We start from the raw sequence: 21,572 nt of genomic DNA, 5'->3' as shown, positions 1-21,572 counted from the left end.
TTGCAATTAAATCATTACTTGATTTCTCTAGAGTTGATTTTGTTTCAACTATGCAACAATCCATATGAGACAGCCTGGAAATTTATTGCATTTCCTACCAGTCTTGAAGAAAATAGAGGGTTTTTGGTGTTGTTTCTTTTTTAAAACAAAACCTCTTCCTCATCTTAGTTTGACCAAATATCTGAGTCTCAGATTTACAGATGTAAAACACGCATGCTTCTCGAAATGACCAAGATGAATCCATTGAAGCAGTACCCTCAATACTTCAGCTTTTACAGATTCGTGCTGGCTCCAATGTGCAATATACTGCATAAAGGAGTAGCCTCTGCCTCAGTAAGTTTCAGTAAAAAAAAAGCCATAAAAGAACACAGATGATCGAATGTCATTTCTTCAAACACACACAAAAAAATCCTTTCATTTCAGTGCCATTTTGGTGAATGCAACACTAAACCCCAGCAATTGGTATTTACTTGCCTGCATTTTGCTGCATCCACTCAGTTAAGTACAAAATTCATATTACATACTACAAATATGAAACCTCTTTCAGATATCACACCAAGGCCTTTATTTTTATTGAATCAGTTCCTGTGTGATGTGGTTTTTATCACTCAGTCCATAACAAGTTAAGCTATCTATATTGGATGCTATGTTGAAGATGTCTCTATATAATGTGATCTAAAAATACTAATTACAGTAAGGAGGCATAAACAGGAGAATAGGGAGCACTGCCTAATTCAATAATATATCGAGCACAGAGAAAAAATTGACAAGTGTGCAAACACCTCAAAAAAGTTGGTAAGAGGAGTTATTTCCCTATCACTGTGCCTTTAGTACTACTGGAGGACAATCTTGTAAGTAAAAGATGTAAAAATGTGTTTTCATTCCACTAATGTAAAAACAAATTTTAATCTTTAGCTTGTTGAAATGTACCCAAATAAGTATTAGCCACAGATTCACAAAGAGTAGTTCCACTACACCACACAAATCTAAATATCCATAATTTCTTTCCTTACAGTGCTAGAGATTACAGTAATAAAAACACAATGTTTACAAGTCCTATATTTTCAGTGATTTTTAGCGTTCTTATAATTCTAAGTGTGGATCATTTCTAGAGCTATGTTAGGAAGACTTATATCTAGACAGCATTTTGTTGCTTCTCTTTGCATTGAACTAATTTTAGACTTGGAAACGCCACCTGCCAGGCATTTCAAAGCTCGATGGGATACGGCTGTTTATGGCTATAGCATGACCATTTTAAACCACTCTTCTGCATACCATTGGAAATAAAGAGTCTAGCCTCTGGGAAAAAAATGAAATCTACAGATTTAATATTGAATTAACATCAGCTTTTAATACTGGGGAGGCTATTGGGTAATATTTATTATTTGACATACCTTGTTCGGTAAAAACTCAAATGGATCACCTTCCATACTTCTCCCTACCCAAATGTTAAAACAGATATCCCTTATTTTTACACTATTTAGAATATAAAATCAACACAACCTTAACTATAAAACTGTTTACATTCCACATACACCTAAGTCCATACCTTTTTTGGCATCTCAAATGTTTCTGCTGGTGATGCTCACAGTATCAGTCATTCTCATTCAGCAGTACACGCACCAAAGTTTTCAAAGATTATCAGCAGCACAACTGTATATCAAGAAAAACTCCACACCAGTGGTTTGCCCACATCACTTGGCAATGTCCCTTTAATATTAATACACAGAGAAGTAAAATTTTTTCATAAATTTGTTCAAGTATGTGGAACATGTAAAATGCATAAGAATCAATATGGACTTCATTAATGTTATATTTATTTATTTTCCAGCTTCATACAAACTGGATGTAGAAGCATAAACATAGTACATTTCTACCATTTTCAACAAAAATATAACCAATATGTACAATTATTGTATTAAAAATACAAAAGGATACAGACTCCACCAATGTCTTTCTAAAAGACATACAGGTACAAGTAGTATCAAAAGTATGAGGAAATCACCAGTTAATTGTACATTCTGCACTTGACATCACAGAGCGAACTGAGATTAGCAGTCCTATGGTCTACAATTACTTAATGCTTATATAACATTTGTGCAACTTGTGATAGAGCTAGGATTTTGTATTTCTATACGCACATGAGGTCCATAGCCTTGAGAATAAAACTGGCAAATAATGCATATTACATGTAAAATTACAAATGCATAATTGACAATGTTATATATAAGCAAATAGACAAAAGCTATGATTACTGGAGAGAGAATTAAATAAAGCACTGACATTTGTTTGATACAGTGAAAAAACACTGCAATTTGATCTTTAAAAGTTGAAGCTATTTACGTTTATCTACTGATCAATATGATCAGCTGAGTTCAATGGAAAAAAAAAAATCCAAGACCAGCAGTTCCTCACATTTGAGTACTACTCGGATTGGCAGCCTTCACTTCTCCGGAGTCTGTGCAAAAACAACTCAAAAATAGAGGGGAGGGTCATTTCAGTCATTATAGGGTTAATAGCAGCTGTGAGCAGGTGGTTGCTACACATTGGCCTTCTCTACACATGCAGTGTTCCATGAAACCATTAACAGTTGTGACTATTTCTGCATTGCAAAGGCTGGCAAATCTAACTGTGTTATCTTAATTTTTTTTACTTAAAGGCTCGATTATCCCCTAATGTTGAAGTCAATAGATGGAGGTTATTAGATCAGTGTTAACAGCTGACACGAGCTGTGCCATCCCAACTTGCCTTCACTGCAGTGTTATCCAGTTAACTTTTATTTTAATATAACTACTATATAGTTTAAAAATAAAAAGTATATAATTTAACAGTGGGGTTGCCATCTGTCTTATTACAGTGGGACACTTTTTTTTTAGCATGCCATCCTGTATTCCACAAAGCACAGGTATGAGACACACTGTGTCCTCTTGATCACTGACCAGTTGTGTTTCTGCATTTACACCAGACCCAAATGAGGATGCTGTTAACACTAACATTTACAAACTTGTGAAGATTCCAGGGTGGGACACATTAAGAGCAAAGCCAGGTAGTCAAGGAAAGGCTGCATCCTACAACCTCTACCTTCCCTTCTGCCCTGCTCAGCCATGTGATAGCAATATTCTTCCAGGAGCTCAGGCTGGCAACCCTACTTACAGGTGTGAAATAATACTGTAATTACTATTCAGATGCACTATTTGATCTCCCAAACACAAACATACAAAATTGTAACAAAGGCATTGTAAACAAGCAAATAAGCACTGCCTCCTTGAAGGATCTCAAAGCAATTTTCTCTTTGTAGGTTAAAGGCCAAACGTAATTTGACAACTAACTTATCTCATTATCCCAATGAGACTAAGTGCTAGGATTGTGATTAAAATCTAAAAGGAAGATTTAAAAAAACCCTTCCAGGCATTGGGAAGTGCAGCCAGAGTTAATCATCCTGATGTGATGATCTTGGAATTTGGAATGATACTGTGTGATGTGGCAGACAGCGACAGTGGTAGCTTGGAGATTGCTGCACTGTGCATTTCAAGCAACACAGTTTGAAAAGTGCCAGGGCGATTTCTTCACAGTATTTCACATGCAAGGGGAGAGGGGACAGAAGGGGGAGGGGCAGAGGAAGAAGCCCCATGCTGCTTTAAGGCAGGGAAGGAGGCAAATAGGTCCACCATCCTTTAATCATAGTTCCAAGGCTCCTATTCTAGGGACGTCTTCTTGTGCTCTCCTTTAAGGTGGCTCACTCTGGATCCAGAAAAGCCCAAGTCTTAGACAGCAGAGACTTGTTCATCTTCTGCAAACATAATAGGATAAGGGAAAACAGAGTTTAGTTTATAAAGAATAAGACTGCTACCGAATGAAACAAGCTGTGCATGCAACAACAACTGTGTGTATGGTGCCCATGTGCTCTCAATTTCATTGTGCAGGTATATATACTTTAAAACAATCTAAATTTCAGTACATTTCAGGTCTCATGAGACATATTCCTTTGGAATTTTGATCTTGAAGGAAAAAAGGGCATGCTTAAACTAAGCTAGATGCAGTTATTCATCCCAAGGAGCACAACAGATACTCCTAGATAACTAACAGCTTCAGAAAGGCATCTGACATTTTCCCCTAATTATATCTTCAATTTAGTCATCATTAGTAGAAACAATTGAAATTCTCAGTCATGGTAACTCTCAAAGTTTGTGGCAATTCAGTTAAGGTAGACTTCATTTTTTTCCCATCATGTTCAACTGCGAAGTTCATCCTGCACCTAAAACCTTAGTAACTAAGCAGTTAGAGGGAGAAGGGGAATGTAAGTCTATCATTAAGCAAAATAAAGCATTCAAGTGAGCGATATTGGCACCACCCTGCCTAAATTTTGAGGACCTAAAGCTGCAATCCCGCTACATTTGTTCCCCATGGAAAAACATCACAGTTGAGCTAAAGGATAAAGATGTAGACACATTTGTAGGACCAGCAAGGTAGCGAGACAGCACTGGGCTCATCATGTGAAACAGAGTGGGAGATTCAGTGTTCACAGTGTAAAGAGCTTCAGGTAGAATGTGAGCAACTATCCAAATAAACCTGAGCAACAGTGCTCTGCCGGGTGGATGGGCAAGTATTCTGTAGACCAGGATACTTTTTTGATCATTAAATACGTGGTTAATGTGGAAAATCTTGGCAGGCAGGGCTGTACAAGGTGAACATAGGCATCTCCCGAGAAGCTGCCTAAGCCAACTGTTTGGTTGTTCAAGATTCAATTAGGAACCTACGTTCCAAATTTTAAATTACATTTTAGGATGAACTGAATTCCTTCCCTTCCAAAAAAGTTAACAAATAGCAAGTTTTGAAATTAAATAGAGTTCAAATTATGGCAAGATTTGTGTAATTTGCTTTGTCTCCGTGTCTGAAAGCACTGACCCGTTTTGCATGCAGCACACTCAAAATCTAACAAGTAGAAATTTACCATCTTCCTCTGTGGAAAACCCTTGAGATGGATAGTGAGCAAGACGTGGGTCTGACTCATTTGGTTTATGCCACTGAGGTTTGTTCACGGGCCTGCCAGTTGAGTGGCCGTGCGACTGCTGCTGTGGAGTTGCTGTCCCATGAGTCTCACATGTCCGTGCCACCATTCTACTCCTCTGAAGTGCCACGTTGTAGTCTGGAGGCTTCCTGGTTGGATGGGAGCCACCTTCTGCAAACTCAGCAATGGGTATTCCTACATAACCAGGAGGAGTTGGAGGTGGTTCCCGGTATCGACCCTCTTTTCTTGCTGCAGGAAAAACAACAGGTGATTGTTAGAGACAGGATGAGGAACATGCTCAAAGGAAAATAGACAGTTAAATGCTAAATAAATATCAACCAACTCAACAGCACAGGAAGAGAAACTCTGAGTAACAAAGGTTAACTATCATATGCTAGACAAGGAGCTTGTGAAAAATAAATCAGTCAAGAAAGTACAGAATATATAGCATACACAGGATATACCTATTCTTCCAGCAGTGAAGCATTAGTCTAACAAAAATCATCAAATTTCATGGGGAATTTGTTCAAACCTCACAACTGAAGCAGCTCCATCAATTGTATACAATAAAATGTACAGTGATCAAAGCAATAAAGACTCAGGAGTCCACAGAAATAGTAAACATCAAGAATTTTGGCATCTCTCCACATGCATGATTAACTTAATTCTGGAGGTGGATGAAATTTTTAGTCTATAAAAACTTGCATCCAAGAGCTCATCTCTTCTGTTTTTAGCATCTTGGAGGGGAAACAAGAAATACATCTGATACATTATTTTCTTCCTACAAATCTTACTACTTAATGAGGCATAAGCTACAACTCTAAGAGGTCAGGAAGAGAAGTGGGCTTCATCATTATACTATTTGCATGCACTGCTGCCTGCAGCCCCTACGGTTGTATTCTCTGCAAAATCGAAGTTGAAAGTATTCCCATAAGAACAATGATTGAATATTACTCTACCTAGGAGATGGAAAGACCACCACCTAGCCTGTGGATATCACTGAGATGTAACTGTTTACCTGAACAAGGCTTGACTCAGGGCATACTGAGAAGCCCTCTCAGAGAGAATTGTAAAGGAAAAAATATCAGTTAAGAATCCTAAGCGTCTGCCGGGACACACAACAGATAGACAAGAGTCTATGTTTCAAAGTACTTAGAGAAGTCAGCTGGGACTTTGATACTGAACACTTATTGTGGGCCCAGCCTTTTAATATATGACCACTTTAATGACAAACCTTACACATACAGCAGGAAAAACCATTGACACAGACAATTTACTTGGCACAGCTTGTCAAACACTGTATATTCTTGCATAAGTGCTGATGACAACACCACCCTGCATCAGGCAGGATGAATTGACTGAAAGGTCAATACAAGATTAAAATGGACTGGTGCTTCTTGGATGCAAGTTTTTATAGACTTAAAATAAATCCTTGGTATTACAACAAAACCAAACATTTTCCAATAGAGTCTAAGTATTTTTCTTGGACAAACTGTTTAACTGAGCAAAGCAGCATGAAGAAATTTCTGAGAAACTTTATTCAAAGATTTCTGAAAATAAGAAGTTCTATAGAAAAACTCTATCGTAGAAAAATTCTATTGAAGTACTGCAAGACATCAATTAAGTACAAAAGAACTATGTACACCAGAGGGTTCTCTGGGATAGTGATACACAGAGCTACATTTGTAGGACAGTTAGTTAATAGTAGTGAAGGGCATGGAATTGTGTTGGTTTGAATTTTCAGGTGTCTTTAATGTTCTTTCAAGTCTATAAAAATGTATTGGCAAGCATTGCCTTGAGAGGCAAGTTTGGAAGCACACCTGTTGCACATTCTGGAGGAAACTAAGGGTATCAAAGAGTAAAATTGGAGATTGGCATGAATCCATTCACCTTCTTCTTCCTGATAGCCCAGGGATTTAGACCTGCACCCAAGCTTTGAGGCAAAAGGCTACTGCTAAGCAAGATACTCAGGCAGAAGATGGAAAAGCTGTTTATCACAGTGGTCTCAGCATGAGCTCAATCTGGCAGACATTCAGCTGTGTCAGCAAAAAATGGCTTTTAGATAGTTCTTCATGTTAACCTGACAAAAGGCAAAGTGAGGGGGAATGAAAGGAAGAAAAGAGGCAAAAATTCAGAGGTATTGGATGGCCCACAGATTAGGATGCATAGAAGGAACAATATGATAAAAATGTTAAGCTCTGCCAAAGACACCTTCATACTAATTTATACATTATCTGATCTTTCCATTATTGAATGCACAGAATAGTATTTCAGCTCTAACTTCTTTGAAACCTCTTCAGTTTCAGCAGTCCAAAGAAACATTTCAGTTGGCATTTAAGCACAAAGGGATCCCATTTCAGAAGTAAGGAATATTCACAATTATCAGACAAGTCATAGAAAGGTATAAAGTAAAACACTTCTATAAAAATCAGGCCACATTTACTAAGACTTCTAAATATAGCCTTATGGAGCCTTACTGTGATGAGAAATTCAAATTTCAGAACTGACATCTAAATACATCAACCTCTCAAAATACTGCCCAGCAGTTGAACTAGTTTTTCGATGTATGGGAGGCTCTCTTGAAACACAAAGGCATCGCCAGAACTGAGAATCAACAATAAATGATATTTTCTTTTCCCTAGCAATAAATGCTTAGTTAAAGGGAAAAATTTGAGACTACAAAATGTTCAGTTTTGCTTTAAAAATTAAAAAAAAAAAAGAAAAGAAAAACAGACAAAAGAAATGCAGAACAATATGAGAAAACTTAACCAAATGAATTAAAATACTTCATGGCAAATGAAACTTAACTTACCAACAAGCCCCTTGGTACTACTTGATGCTGCTGCTGTGTGGGCAGGGACAGGAGCTGGCTTTGTCTCCTCTGCTGGTACAGACGTTATGCTACTGGTTTCAGCTTCAATCGAAACATCCTTCCCACCCCTCCGCTTTATGGTACCTGTATCACCCTCGGAGTCCTCTCCCCAGTATCCTGTGGAAGATGCCCAGCTCGCTCTGGACTGTGCTTGATCAAGGCCCTCCCTACCTTGACTTTGCCTGCCATACTTTGTGCCATGGTCAGGGAACATCAGCTGGTCCATGTGGCCGCCTGAGGCCCACAGTCCCACCCCATCTCCTGAACTATCAAAATGAGCATGTCCAAAAGGCAGCGTCTCCCAGCTCCTCTGGTGCTGGATTGTCTGGATGTTGTCATGAGAGCCACTCGAGCAAGAAGTCCAGCTCCCACGGCCGCTGTCAGCTGCGTCGAGCGAAGCTCTGTCCCCCTGGTCCTGTGACAGCTCTTCTGTACTAGGAGAAGAAAGTACAGTTGCTCCAGCATACAGGCCTCTGGTCTCTGACAGCGGTGCGTATGAGCTGGATACACATTGATGAGGGGGACAAAAAATCCAGTGTTGGAATTGGAAATCATGAACAGGACGCACAAAGAAACAAACAAAGAAAAACAAAACATGGTGTGGGGTTGGACTAGGTGACCTTCATGACATTTTAAAGGTCCCTTTCCACCCAAGCCATTCTATGATTCTGTGATGGAAGATTTTGATGCACTTGATAGTACTTATTGTTTGCATGAATGGCTAATTCAATTTTGAGGATATAACTCTTTTCTTTCAATAAAACAAAAACAAACACAAAAAACCAAACAAAATTGGACCGATAACTTGCTGAAGCCTTACACTTCAGTGGTGTAATTTCAAAAGGTAAAATCTTAACTTCACAACAGCCTTTTAAGACAGGCAAACCACACAGACACACATACAGAGAAACAGACAGAGTTGTTCTATCGCTTTTCCAGTCATGCTGAGCAAATGGTTCAAAAGCTAGAAACAGAATTTAGCAGCAGCTAGCTGATAATCAGGTTGAGATTTTGGATTTTTTTTATTCTGCTTAGGAAACTGTGAGAGCTAACTTTTCAACATTTTCTGCAAATGGAAATGTATTTCAACCTGAGTTTTGGAAACACATGCTACTTCACAGAGCAAGTATGTTTTCTGTAGCCTTTCAGTGATTAAGTGAGCCTGACATGATCCCTTACACAGCAGCAGATAAAACCAACAAAGTGTCACTTTTGCTTAGCAGATATCCAGGCTCCTGGGACTTACTCTTCCAGGGCACCTTCCTATGCAGACTAGAACCCTCTTCTTCCAAATATTTAAGACATCTGAATAAAGAGTTGGCTTAGCCTGAGATTCCCAAAGCTGAAGTACAGCAGTTTTGGAACAGGTCTGCCCTTCAAAGACCCTGCAGGATTAAAACCCCAGAAACCATTCAGAGGGCTGAAGCATCCAAATAACAGCTCCCAAAAAAAAAAAAAAAAGTAGATGGAGACTAAACCGAAGCCAGAGCTCCAATTATTTTCACACCAAGGCTCACTGCTAGAGATTTAGAGAACTCCTCACAGCACTAGCTTCCCCACCATTACAGAAGTTAATTACCTAGAAAATTACTAGAAAACCAGCAGCGTAATGTGAATTTTAGCTTCCAATTATTGTTGACTAGAAGAGATATTTGGAGTAAAATATTTTGGAGTTAGACAGATATGCACTTTTCCATGAAGCAGACTGGAAAATTGCTAGCTATTTCTGTTCTCAGTTTAACTCTGAATAATTGTTTGAATATCTCATCTAATTCAGTTAATTTCCCATGGAGAAAGCAGGCTAGGATACTATTCTGCCACAAAGTGGGTAATCTACGGCACCGCTGAAATGCTCAGATACTAACATCTACTGAGGTGAAGTCCTGTTGCTTAGACCTCATCACTCACTCAGGAGTACAAAACCTTTTCTTGGCAGGAATGGAGCATTATCACAAAATGAAGCACTGAAGTAGTAGTTTTTTAAGAGCAGAGGAGAAAAAATATTTGAGAGATGCATGGACAAATATACACTCCACATACACACAATATGAAGTATAATGTAAGTAAGCACAAATAAAATTCTTACCCTAAGCTGTATTGATCTGGTTCAATCATGATTCTTCTATCAATCCTTCCCACACCAAGATTTGTCTCCACAATGCTGACAGAATGCCTCTGTCTCCTCTCATCATGCAGGGGGACTGGCATAGAGTCAAAAGAGGAATTGCTGACAATACTAGATCTGGAAGAAATTTCACTGTGACCAGAATCTGAGAAGTTATCCACAGTGCTGCTTGGAGCCAAAGTGTAGCCTGCAAAGGGAACATGGCATTAATCAGACTCTCCAAGATGCCTGCTCAATTCTTGTCAGGCCACTGGCAATACTGCAAAAAAACTAGCACTAAAACAAAGCTACCATTACACTTACACAGCACTGCAAAAGATAAAGATAAAGATACACAGCAAAACTGTTTGACACTGTCTTTGGTATCTTAATTAGATACAGGATTGTGGGAACATGTACTACTCATTTACAAACCAACTGCTCTCCTCTTCTAAATTCTTTTCAAATTCATCATCATATCCTCACATTATGAAATATTACTTCTCAAAATCTGCCTGTGCATAAACACTGTCTCCAAGACTGGAAGGAAAGAGATCTCTGGTTGAGATTACTGCTTAAAGTAATCCCAGAGACCCTCCCATACAGTCTTTTTATTCTGCAAAGCTACACTACAGAGATGAACAGATACATGAAGACCAGATGTCTGGGCTGACTGCTTATTACGTATCTTAGCTGAGAGAGGGGCTGGTTTTCAAGGTTTTTTTGTGATACTTGGCTCACTAATTAATTCCAAATTCCATATTACCAGAATTATGGTGAAATTTGGAGGTAGGTAGCACTGACATGGCCTGACTGAGATAAAATCTGCAAATCATGTCATAGAAGCAAATTCAGCTTTTCTTTCAGTCTTAAACAAATTGTGCTGCATGTTCTTGTCAGCTAAGTTAAAGATCATTAAACACATTCACAAGTCACCACAGTTTTCATATTTTGCTTTCACTCTAATCCTAAGTGGCAGAATTACTTCAACTGATCTACCCCAATTCACTTGCTGAGAACTAATGCAGGGAATTAATGCTGTCATTTTTATCTGAAAGAACATATCATTAGCTTCATATAACCATCAAACCAAGGATGTTTTTTTAATCATGTTTATGATTTGCTTTTTGAGGAAATAAAGTGCTGTTCACACTGTGAGTCAAGTACAGAATTCCAATTCCTTTTTCAAAAAATGCATAGGCCTGACCATATTTATATAAGTTCACTCTTTGCTAATGTAGTATTTGGGAGAAATAATGATGACAGCTCAAGGTGATATATCCTCTACATATTATCCTCCTCCCTCTCTCCTTAGTAAATAATACTTCAATAGAAGTCACTTCAGTCCCTGAATGTGTATTTTCAGTCCCCAAAAATGTATATTTTACCATAATGCTCTATTATGTAACTTCAAACTAAACTTTTATGCTATCCTGAAAAGAGAACAACTTAGAAGTTACATGCAATACATCTAGCCTATTATATTTCCAAAGTGTGGAAGTATGTTTAAATTACAGGACAATGCCTCCTGTATTTTGTAAATTCATAGCCAGAACTCCAACTACCATGAAAAAAAACCAAGAAAATAGTTTTTTTTCCTAAATTCTCTTTAAAAATAACTCTGTGAAATTACTTAAAAAGATCTGGATCAAGAAAGCTCCAATGTATAATACCATTCCTCAAAAATTCATACACATGATTTAAATAATCAGGCTACTATTAAAATATTCTGTAGTATAAAATATAAATTACAATACTAAATATTCTGATTTTAATTCCAAATACCTTAAGCCTTTCTGTCATAAGTAGGTCACATCCCATTCAGATGCATGACAGAGCAAATAATTCCTCTGATAGACCAGTGTGGTCAATGCTGCACAAAGATTTTAAGTTTCAACCTGAACACCCCTCCACTGAAGGCAGGAAACACTCATCATTGGAATATTTTTTTGTCAGAAGCAGCTGCAGTCAGAGTGATCTGCTGCATCAAATCCTGTATCATACCAAGCTATCTTTTCTGGCTTTTGATCACCAGAGGGCTTTCAGGTACCCTTGAAATCAGATTTACAGCTACCTTTCACATATGCCACTCTGCACCACATTTTCTGCCCTCTTGCTGACCGTACGTGACAAAAATAGGAGCAGCAGAATTGAGTGTCCAAATTCTCTCTCAGAAGCTTCCAAAGTCCATGAGCTTCAAGAAACAGGATTAGAAATACTGAACATCTACTACCTTTCCTTGGAGAGCTCTGTGGTGAAGTAGGAGGAGAAGAGAGCTGCGAAGACGCACTTGAGACAGCGTCTTCAGATTGTTTCTTGTGACGATCCAAACTTCCTTCTTCCGATAGTGAAAGGATTTTCTTTAAAGCTTGTGGGGAGTTAATGCCTTCAGGTAAGAATTAAAGTAGGCAGATGTTAAGTCCAGTATAAATACATAGTTATATTTCACAATGCACTTACAGAGCAGACACCCCTCAGGAAGAAAAAGCTACATATTTTTCCTGTATATTGCTGAGTTCCTGACACCAGCTTAAATGAAGCAAAATGTTAAAACATATTCCTGTTTAAAATATAGTGCTTTATTTCTGCATATTAGTGCAGATGACCTTTCATTCTGGCCACTTAAGATAAATACTTTGCCAGAGAAAACATGAAGATTTGATGTTGCAGAATACTGTCTCAACATATAATTGAGGATACGCATAGGAATGGTTAGTGAGAAACTTGAACTAAAATTAGCTTAAATACAGACACACACCCATCTCACTGGTTAGTGACGATTTATATAGTAAGAACTTAAACTGCTCTCCTGTTTCTTTTCTATTCAGAGTAGCCTAGAAGGTCAAAGGAAGTGGGAAAGAAAATTAATAACGATTAGGCTTATGAAACAAGGCCATCCTGCAGCTGCCTTTCTCTCTCTCATTTTTGAGATCTCTGCACCAGCTTATTTTGGGAAACTACAGAGTAAAAACATCCTGAAGATGATGTATGATGTAAAGATCTAGGACATCAGGAATAGCTTTTCCCAGACCACAATTATTCATCTTTCTCTTCCCCTTCCCTCAAAGATACACCTTGGGACAGCCTTATAAGTGAAGACAGAGTTTCTCTGACAGTCTTGCCAATGTTTGTGGTAGAGGTTATTTCCAAGCATTCATGGACTTTTATCTTTGATCTGTTGGATCACAATCCTGCTATCAATAATTCACAGCTGCCTGATCATCCTAACCTAGTCAGTTTTCAGAAACTTTGCCACTATGAGCAAAAAATTGCAGTTTATGAAGCTTCAAAGTCCTTTCAAGATTAAAATTTAATGGTAAAATCAACAAGATCTAGATGAATATTGAATTGTTTCTTGCTCATTTTGCTGCTTCTGATGCTTTCTTGCAGCCTAAGCAGTGCATGAGGAAAACCAATAAAGAGTGAAATCAGAATTAAGCTCTTGTGCAATAACCATCATGAAAAAGTAAAGGCCAGTTATGCTACATATACTTCCTAGGGATTATGGGAACAGTATTACCATACTTGTGATTTAAAGAGTTCATTAATAGTGCATACATGTTTTGTACACATGTTGGGACACAGATTTGGAAATCAGAAGAAGTTCCTACAGTCTGGTGCCTTTCTGTAGAATATGGAGGCAGCAACAACTGCGTAACAACAATAAAAAAGCAGAAGGGAGTAGAAGCCAAAGGAACAATTGTCAATGTGAAAGTTCAGACCCACATTTCTAACAGTACTGCCAATTCAAGCAGGTCTCAATTGCACCTTAAAAATCTAACTTGTGAAGAGACACCAAAACTTCTGAGGCATCTCAAGAAGTCCAGGTCCTACTTCCTCTAGAAAAGTTAAGGCAAGATCCCAAGGCAAACAGTGATAAACATTTATTCTTTCCAGCTGTTAGCAATGGGTAAATACTTACACTGATTAAATTGACTGGATGCTTTCCCTAGATTTCTTTCCATTTCTAGAGAACTATGCCCAGACACCACATGAACAGATATAACCTGCGTATCATACTACCAGAAATGGAAGTCAGAACCTTATTTGATTAAAAATGTCTTCCCAACACAGGCAAACAAACGACAGAAAATTACACCAAATTCTCCCTTGTTCCACCTACCGAATGGTGGGAGGTCTTTGACTGGCACCTTCTTGCGAGAGGGGTAGAGAGACACGGCTGGGACCTGCAGTGCTTGGTTTACTTTGTGCTGCTGCTGCACTTTCTGCTGGATGCCTGCCCGGGGAGCCACTGGTGACGTTTCAGATTTCCCAGATCGCTTGTCTCCCGTGTTCTTCGGCACTTTGCAAGAAAGGGGACAAAACACTGAATGAATGCTAGCCAAGGACACAGTGGTGTTTTAGTCTGAGCCGTGCAAAGCCCTCTGATTAACAATTAAAAGATGCTGAAATACTTGTCCAATTAATACAGCATGATATCTTTAGACAGAAAAGATGAAGAGGAAAAGAGAGGGATATGTAACTCCATTTAAAATATGTACACTATCAATTATCAATGATTGTTTTCTTTCTCAAAATAAAGCTCTGATAAATAACCACTGTTACAAAAAATATGACCAGAAGTTATACTGGGCTATCATAAGGACTACAACTGATTCAGAGCAGACATATAATTACTTCTTTTTGCTACCCTGCAGGACAGGAAGGGCACAACATACAACATTTCTTAAAATCAAAACGAAATGGATATCCAGGATAAGTTTCCCCTCTGCTGCCCCAGGTATAGCCCTCCAGGTATCTCTGAAACACCTGGACATAAGAAAATCCCCTACTCTCTCAGAATAACCATATTGTTATTCACACTAATAGCCTCAGTATATCAGAAATATAGAAGAACTTTTGACTCCTCTGTACCCTCTGTACATACAAATCTAAAAACCATTGTGCACTTCATTGTGACATATTCTTAAAGCCTTATCAACTGTATGTATACTATGCCTCTATCCTGTTAATCCACAGATTATTTCCTTAGGATTCATAGATGTTTAGTACTTGAAAATGACTAGATAAATAATTTTCAACTTTATTGTCTAGTTACTGTTCCCAACTAATTCACTGAACTAGAAACAGAGTTATATTGAACACTTTTCTTGAAATCCCCAACAAATGACAATGCTCACATGTGTTTGTGGCTGGCTCACACTGCAGAGAGAGTGTCTGAAGGCTCTCTTCATCCATTTCCAGATCCAAGTTTGAGAGATACTGCTTCACTTTCCGTGCCATCTGAGCATCTTCATAGAGCTTTTTAGCATTAAGAAAGGAGCTGCGACGGACCCGCTTTTTATGCCCCCCTGCTTGTGCAACATCCAGCACAGCTGCGTTGGCACTGCCCTGGCTGAGAGACCTGGAGTGAGGGGGGCAGAGGGGGGAAGAAAGAGAGCAAAGGTATGACTTAGTCCAACATGATATCGCCCGATAAACGTGAAACATGCAAGAGATTGCATGAATGTCAGTCTATGTCAAAGCTTACATGCCTCATTCCAGTAAGTCAAACAGCTATAACAGATAGAAAGATGAGGGCCAGGAAATCTTTTAATGGCACAGATATTTTAACCTATTTTGCTCCAGCTAGGCAATAACACTTCACACGTCTAGAAAAGCATTCAAGGTAGCTCTCTCACATAAGCCATCTACTGAGAGGACTGGAGCATTAGGAAAAGCTCATGCAGTGAGGCAGTGCTGACAGAAGACTATAGGTGAGGTTTAAATTCAAATACATATAAATACATTTTGAAAGCCCTCTGTGTTTTAAATCAGACTGTATACAAAATGTACAGCTCAGTTTTACAGAATAGAACTTCTTGGTAGCTTGCAAGACTGAAGAGAATTTTGTGAAATAAAATGATTGGCTAGTTCATGATGAAATAAATGTCATGCACATTTATGTATATCTATATGAACGCTATGCATTGATCCTAAATTGTTAAGGTAAAAATGATGGCTAATTGTAATATGAAAGTAAGTTAGTCAAGCAGATACTTCAAGTTTCAACTTTTGAAGTTGATTGTGATAATTGTTTAATAGATATAAGGAAATTAACAGCTATTTTCAGCTGTTGCAACCTTGTCATTTTGTAATTTCATTTTGACAAAAAGTCTCTTCCTTCAGCAATTTAAACTAGAGGTGGGAAAAAACACTCCACTTCTACCTATGACCACTTAAAAATAATTTACAGCTTCTGTGTTTTAATCTCAAATCAAATGTATTGTCAGTAAAAAAGGGTTACAAAAGAAAAAAACGTCAAAGCACCAGAAAATTAAAGAGCAAGTAGGAAAAAATGCAAATGGTAAAGGAAGAATGAATGTCTGCGTGTGTTGTCTCCAACCACTTACCCCAAACTCCTCCATTTCTTCTTCCTGCAAGTGAGAGCCAGGAAGAATAAAGCATGGGTTTAAGAAGAGACAGAGAAAGATCACAAGCTCAGAAAGAAAAAGACCAGACCTCAGGACAAGCAGTTCTGGAAGCCCACAAACATTAAAAAGAGCCTTGACTTGGGCATACAATCAGATATTACAAACTCTTCTAGCTTAAATTAAGAAAAAAGAGTATGCAATAAGCTTGTCAAATATGAAGCCAAAGAGCATTCACTCCAGGTCTTCTAACACAAGTAGCTGACACTGCTTCAGATACATTACCACTTCTACTAAATCCAAATTATAAGGCTGACACCCGTTGATATTTCAACTAGACTAATATACTAATATGTTTTCAAGACAGTTTCTCTCCCTCCCACAGATAAAATCTCATTTTTATGACGTGACCATCAAATATGGAATAGTAAGAAACATTTTAGAGTATCAATAACCACAAAATGTAATGGTTTCTTCAGTTTTAGACCACCACATCATGCTGGTCAATTGCTAACACAAAAAATTCATACTGCTCCAACAGAAGGGGCACATAAAAGTCCCTCTTGCTGCTACCCAGCCTTCTCCCAGCTGGGGAAAGCTCTGCCTGGTACAACACACTTACCTTGTTCTAAACATGAGAGCAGGATCCATGTTCACGGACGCCATGCGACCCACATGGCGTATCTCCTTCGCAATCATCCGCAGCTTCTCAAAATTCACCAGGCCCTCCACTTTAGAATCATTTCCTACAACCAACATCATCAGTGATCAGGCAGGAAAGTTACTTTTCCTTAGCTAGTAAAAGGTGATATACTTCTGCCTTTACCTTCATGAAGGAATGTAAGGTCTTTTTTGATGACAGGAAACAGGGGGATAATAGGGGGCTGTAGGTTTTGGCTGTTAAGGACGTTACGATATTTTGCCATATTCCTAGATGGATCAAACAAGTCCTGTAGATCTTGAAATAGTTTTTCATACTTGCTTGGAAGCTTCTCCCAAGTAGTTCGGAGCCTTGCAACTGGTGCCAAATTCAGGCCACTTGAAACAAAAGAAGTGCAAAGAAGTTAGAAGAACAAGAGAAAGAAACAAAAAGTCCTAGAAAAGACCATTTTAAATTTTGTATGGTAGAAATGCCACATAGCCAGAATACATAAGCACAGCAGTATCAATAAAATAACAGAAATTAAAATAATTCTTTTTGCCAGCATATATTACAGAAGATCATTTTTATAAAAGCTATAAAAACTGGAGATATCTTCATGATGCAACCATTAACAGAAAAAAGTTACGCTTGGATGAGTAATTAAACCTTAAAGAGGATATGTATTTGTTACTTAAGAACAGTGTCTGAGTTTGAGCTAAGACTATCATAATCTAAGTACCTCAGGATGATCACTTATTTCCAGATTAACAAACTGGCAGAAAAACCATCTTCCACCTACATGATGATGTTCAGGTGGTGACAGCACACCAACCCACCTTCTTTCTGCAATAATCCTTCTGACTTTGTTCTCTCAGGATGAAATTTTGTAAAATTCTCTATACCACAAGCTGTAGCTGGTACAAACCCCCTTTTTCCACTATAATGACATTGACTGCCTTGCTGTTAATTTCTACCTGGTGGGAAAGTCTGATACCTAGAATCTTTCCGTCACTCAAGTTTTTTCTAGCAGAGAGGCGCTTATATTTCTCCTTGAGATTGGCTGAAATAGCTGAACAAAATCTCAATATTTTGATGTCTCAGAGATGCTGACTGATCATCAGCATGGATCCTTGACTTTGGAACTTGCCCTTATTTGCTGAATAGTATTCAAACCTACTCATTTTTTTCCTACTCACAGTAAAAGTGTCACATTCAATCTGTTGACTGAATGTCAAGATGATGACAAGACCTTGTGTCAAAGACAGTGATAACACTGTCAGTTTACCTCAACATACTTGAGCTTTTTCATGAGAGACAATATAGGGGGATTGTTTGTTTTTGTTTGGGTTTTAAAGTAAGTGTATAAACACAGACATTAGAGTTTTCTCCCTCCCTCCCTTCTCATTCCAAAACTAAGAAAAGTTTTCTGAGATTTTCAGTACATTTTAAAATTCTTATTACAAGATCTTTATTTACAGACTATATTAGGGCATCACAGTCTGTCATTGATTATTTTCAGATTTCCATGAAAGAAACTGCTGATACAAAGAAAACAAAATGCAACATATTATGGCTGAATGAATTTAAGGTACTGGGCAGTAAGACAAAAATGAGCTGCTTTGGGGAAATTAGCTCATTCATTTGCAACAATTGTGTGGTTTTCCTGTTGTTTCTTTTGATCTTTGTCCTTAAATAAATGCATTAGTTTCTCTAGTGCCATGTTCACCTTGCCACACTATCATGAGCAGTAATTATGTAACACTAGCATTTCAAACAATATTTCAGCAAACATTTCAAATTGCAGAAAATGCCCTCCTTAGCAAACTGCCACGCAGACAGTTGATGCTAGCAGTATAAACTGGTTTACTCTATTAAGTACTTTTTTTTAAGACTAAAGTAAGTAAGACTTTGCTTTTTACTGTTAAGTAAAATTATTAGAGGGCAGTACCTAATGATGGCAAACATTGAGTTGAAGTTCTTGCATTCTCTGCAGTGTAGCGCTATCTTAATGAAATGCTTAATGATCTTCATCCTTTTCAGCTGGTTGGTTTCTCTCAGAATCTCAGAAGCCACCCAGAAGGTTTCTTGATTTATCACCTCTTCAAACCTTTTTAGATTAGTGCAACCTGTTTTTGATTTGAGTTTAAACAAGTCATCTATGTATTCCGTGGGTTCGATATTACGGAACAGCTCAAAGTTCCTCATGGAGAGTTGAGTAGCCACCTCAACAGTACTGAGCTGTAGTAGGGAAATTTGGCTTTCCCTTAATAACTCTTGGGCATCTTCATCTGAACAAAGAGTTTCTGTTTCCATGTTGTTCTTCAGGTAATACCTGTAAAAACAAAATTCAGAAAAAGATATAATATAGATATAGTATACCCAGATTAGTGCTGAGAGTTACAGCAATGATCCAGTTGGAACCTGAGAATAAAATGAACTTCACCAGGCCTAGGTATTACTGAGATGTTGCATAAGCAGCAATGTGTTGCAAAGAAACAGAACATTAAATAATTAAGTAACACTCTTGAACAAGATTTTCACTTGATAAAGTGGCATCGTCAGCTTTAGCTCAGTCTCCATCTTACCTGCCACTCAGCTGTATCCTGTCAGCAAGCTTGGAGAGCTGATCAGGGAGCCTCCTTTGCTTGATGACACCCTCAGGTGTGACAGAGACCTCACACAGTGAATAGGCATCAGGGGTTGCAGTCAGAGCAAACTCCCTGATGGCCTGGATGACCACTTCCTTTGCTGTGGTGTCCTTGCTGATCATTATGTAGCGACTTTGCTGGTCTGCCTTGAAAACCCGTAGAACTTGGTCTGGTAATTCTGGAAAAAAAATCACAAGCAAGTCATGCAATTTAGTAAGCAAAGAAAAATAAAAACTCAATGGTATAAGAATGAGCAAGTCACATTGAGTTTAATTATTAGTGTTATCAGTTTTTACTTCAGTAAAAGTCCTGATGAAAAGCTAGGCTCTTACTGATAAAGAATATCTTCAGTTAAAAACTAGTTCTATAAACATCCAGGAAAAGAAGCTAGTTAGGCTATAAATAATACAAAATATTATAATTTTCCAAGTTTGGACAGACAAACTAATGAGCATGAATATATTGAAATCCAAACCCATTGATCCACTGAATTTTGGTAGTTATCACTGTATTATTAGGGAAAAAAAAAGATAAATGAAATTATACAGGTATCCATCATTGGGTTTTTTAGCCTCAGGTATTTTTAACTGACAAGTATTTCAAATAATTTAATTTCTTTCCTCTGATAGAAATAAGCTTTTCTAGTTTTGTGAGGCATGACATCTACTCATTTTTCTTTAATATGTTTCTTCATAAAAATAATTAAATTTGTTAGATTAAAGCAGTCATACAAGCAAGAAAACATATAATAACAAGAAGCCATCTAAATGAAGGCTTCTGAAATTACTATAATGAAAAAATAGTGGAAAAAAAACCTGCTAAGTGAAAACATTCACTTTAGTACAACTAGAGGATTTTTTGACAAGACCTGAATGTGCATAACATGTATTCAAGTTACTACAGAAAGATCTATTCAGCAGCAGAAATCTTGTGACAAATGAACAGAACTGAACACCTCCCCACTGCTCTTGCATGTTTCCAAAATAATAATTTGGAAAGCATTAAGATGAATCTCTCTGATATGAGTTCATTTACATGCCACAAAGGCTTTTTAGGCTTAAATATATTATTTTTCAAATTTCATGCAACTGAGCCTGTAACTTTGAAACTCACAGTAGTTTTTTGCAGCTTGAGAAGCACTAATACTAGAACACACTAACACTGTCTGATTACATCATCAGTTACACATAAAGGATATCATTACTGGCCAGCTTTTAGCCCATCCTATGCATTTGAGTCAAATGCACAAATACTTCACAACAAGCAAGCCAATTTTGCCTTTTATCACCAACTCTACACTGACCCATCTTCCTTCAGTAATTAGTTGAAGAAGGATACAGAGCAGAATATTTTCTGTAATATTTTCTACATTTTTTGACATCTGGAGGAAGGCAGATGCCAAAGACACAGGCTTTTGGAGATGTTGTTCAAAACCAGACCCTTCTCCAGATCTTGCTGCCTCTTGCTGTTACAGAAATATTTGCCAAAGAAATGCTGTGAAGTTGAGAAGCTACTGTAAACAATACCAAGGTGAGAAATTGTTTAACAGTCCCTAGAAATAAAGTGTTTTGTGCAACAATAAAATAACCTGCTCTGCTGGGTCCCTGAAATCAATATGAAGAAATGCAGAGGACAGCAAATAGAGGAGTCCCATCTTTGCACTGCATTTTAGCACCCAATTTCTCAGGCTGCCTACCTATGAGAGCTGTGAGGAAAAGCTCTACACAGAACACATAGACGTCTGCCAGCAAGTGAAATGATTGCAGCTATAGCAATGGTAGCAAGTAATTCAGCCCACTAATTTTTAAATAAAACACTTGAAGAGAATTGTAATCACCCCCCTTCACTGGTTTTCAAAAAGGGAAACTGGAGTGGCAGGCTGAAGAATGCAATGCTGTGTGATAGGAATCTATTCCTCAGAAAGAT

General features: G+C 37.9%; 1 protein-coding gene across 11 annotated transcripts in view; it reads right to left on the bottom strand.

Moving 5' to 3' along the window:
* Positions 1-1,684: 1,684 nt before the first annotated feature.
* Positions 1,685-21,572, bottom strand: part of RAPGEF2 (Rap guanine nucleotide exchange factor 2) — a 184,902-nt gene continuing 165,014 nt past the window's right edge. For 9 of the 11 annotated variants that reach the window (XM_036381574.2, XM_054514527.1, XM_036381575.2 and 6 more), the window contains 12 exons: positions 19,584-19,824; positions 18,947-19,330; positions 17,182-17,393; positions 16,978-17,101; positions 16,338-16,361; positions 15,126-15,349; positions 14,108-14,287; positions 12,218-12,370; positions 9,967-10,192; positions 7,821-8,380; positions 4,952-5,257; positions 1,685-3,790 (listed from right to left, as the gene is read on the bottom strand). In XM_036381574.2, the coding sequence (XP_036237467.1) occupies positions 3,765-3,790; positions 4,952-5,257; positions 7,821-8,380; positions 9,967-10,192; positions 12,218-12,370; positions 14,108-14,287; positions 15,126-15,349; positions 16,338-16,361; positions 16,978-17,101; positions 17,182-17,393; positions 18,947-19,330; positions 19,584-19,824 (2,660 nt within the window). In that variant the 3' untranslated portion in view covers positions 1,685-3,764. Of the gene's footprint in view, positions 3,791-4,951; positions 5,258-7,820; positions 8,381-9,966; positions 10,193-12,217; positions 12,371-14,107; positions 14,288-15,125; positions 15,350-16,337; positions 16,362-16,977; positions 17,102-17,181; positions 17,394-18,946; positions 19,331-19,583; positions 19,825-21,572 lie in introns of those variants that run through there. The other 2 variants (XM_036381576.2, XM_054514528.1) reach the window with 2 other exon arrangements.

This window comes from Molothrus ater, chromosome 4 (genome assembly GCF_012460135.2).
Source record: "Molothrus ater isolate BHLD 08-10-18 breed brown headed cowbird chromosome 4, BPBGC_Mater_1.1, whole genome shotgun sequence".
NCBI lineage: Eukaryota > Metazoa > Chordata > Aves > Passeriformes > Icteridae > Molothrus > Molothrus ater.
This window is presented reverse-complemented; position numbering and strand designations above follow the sequence as displayed.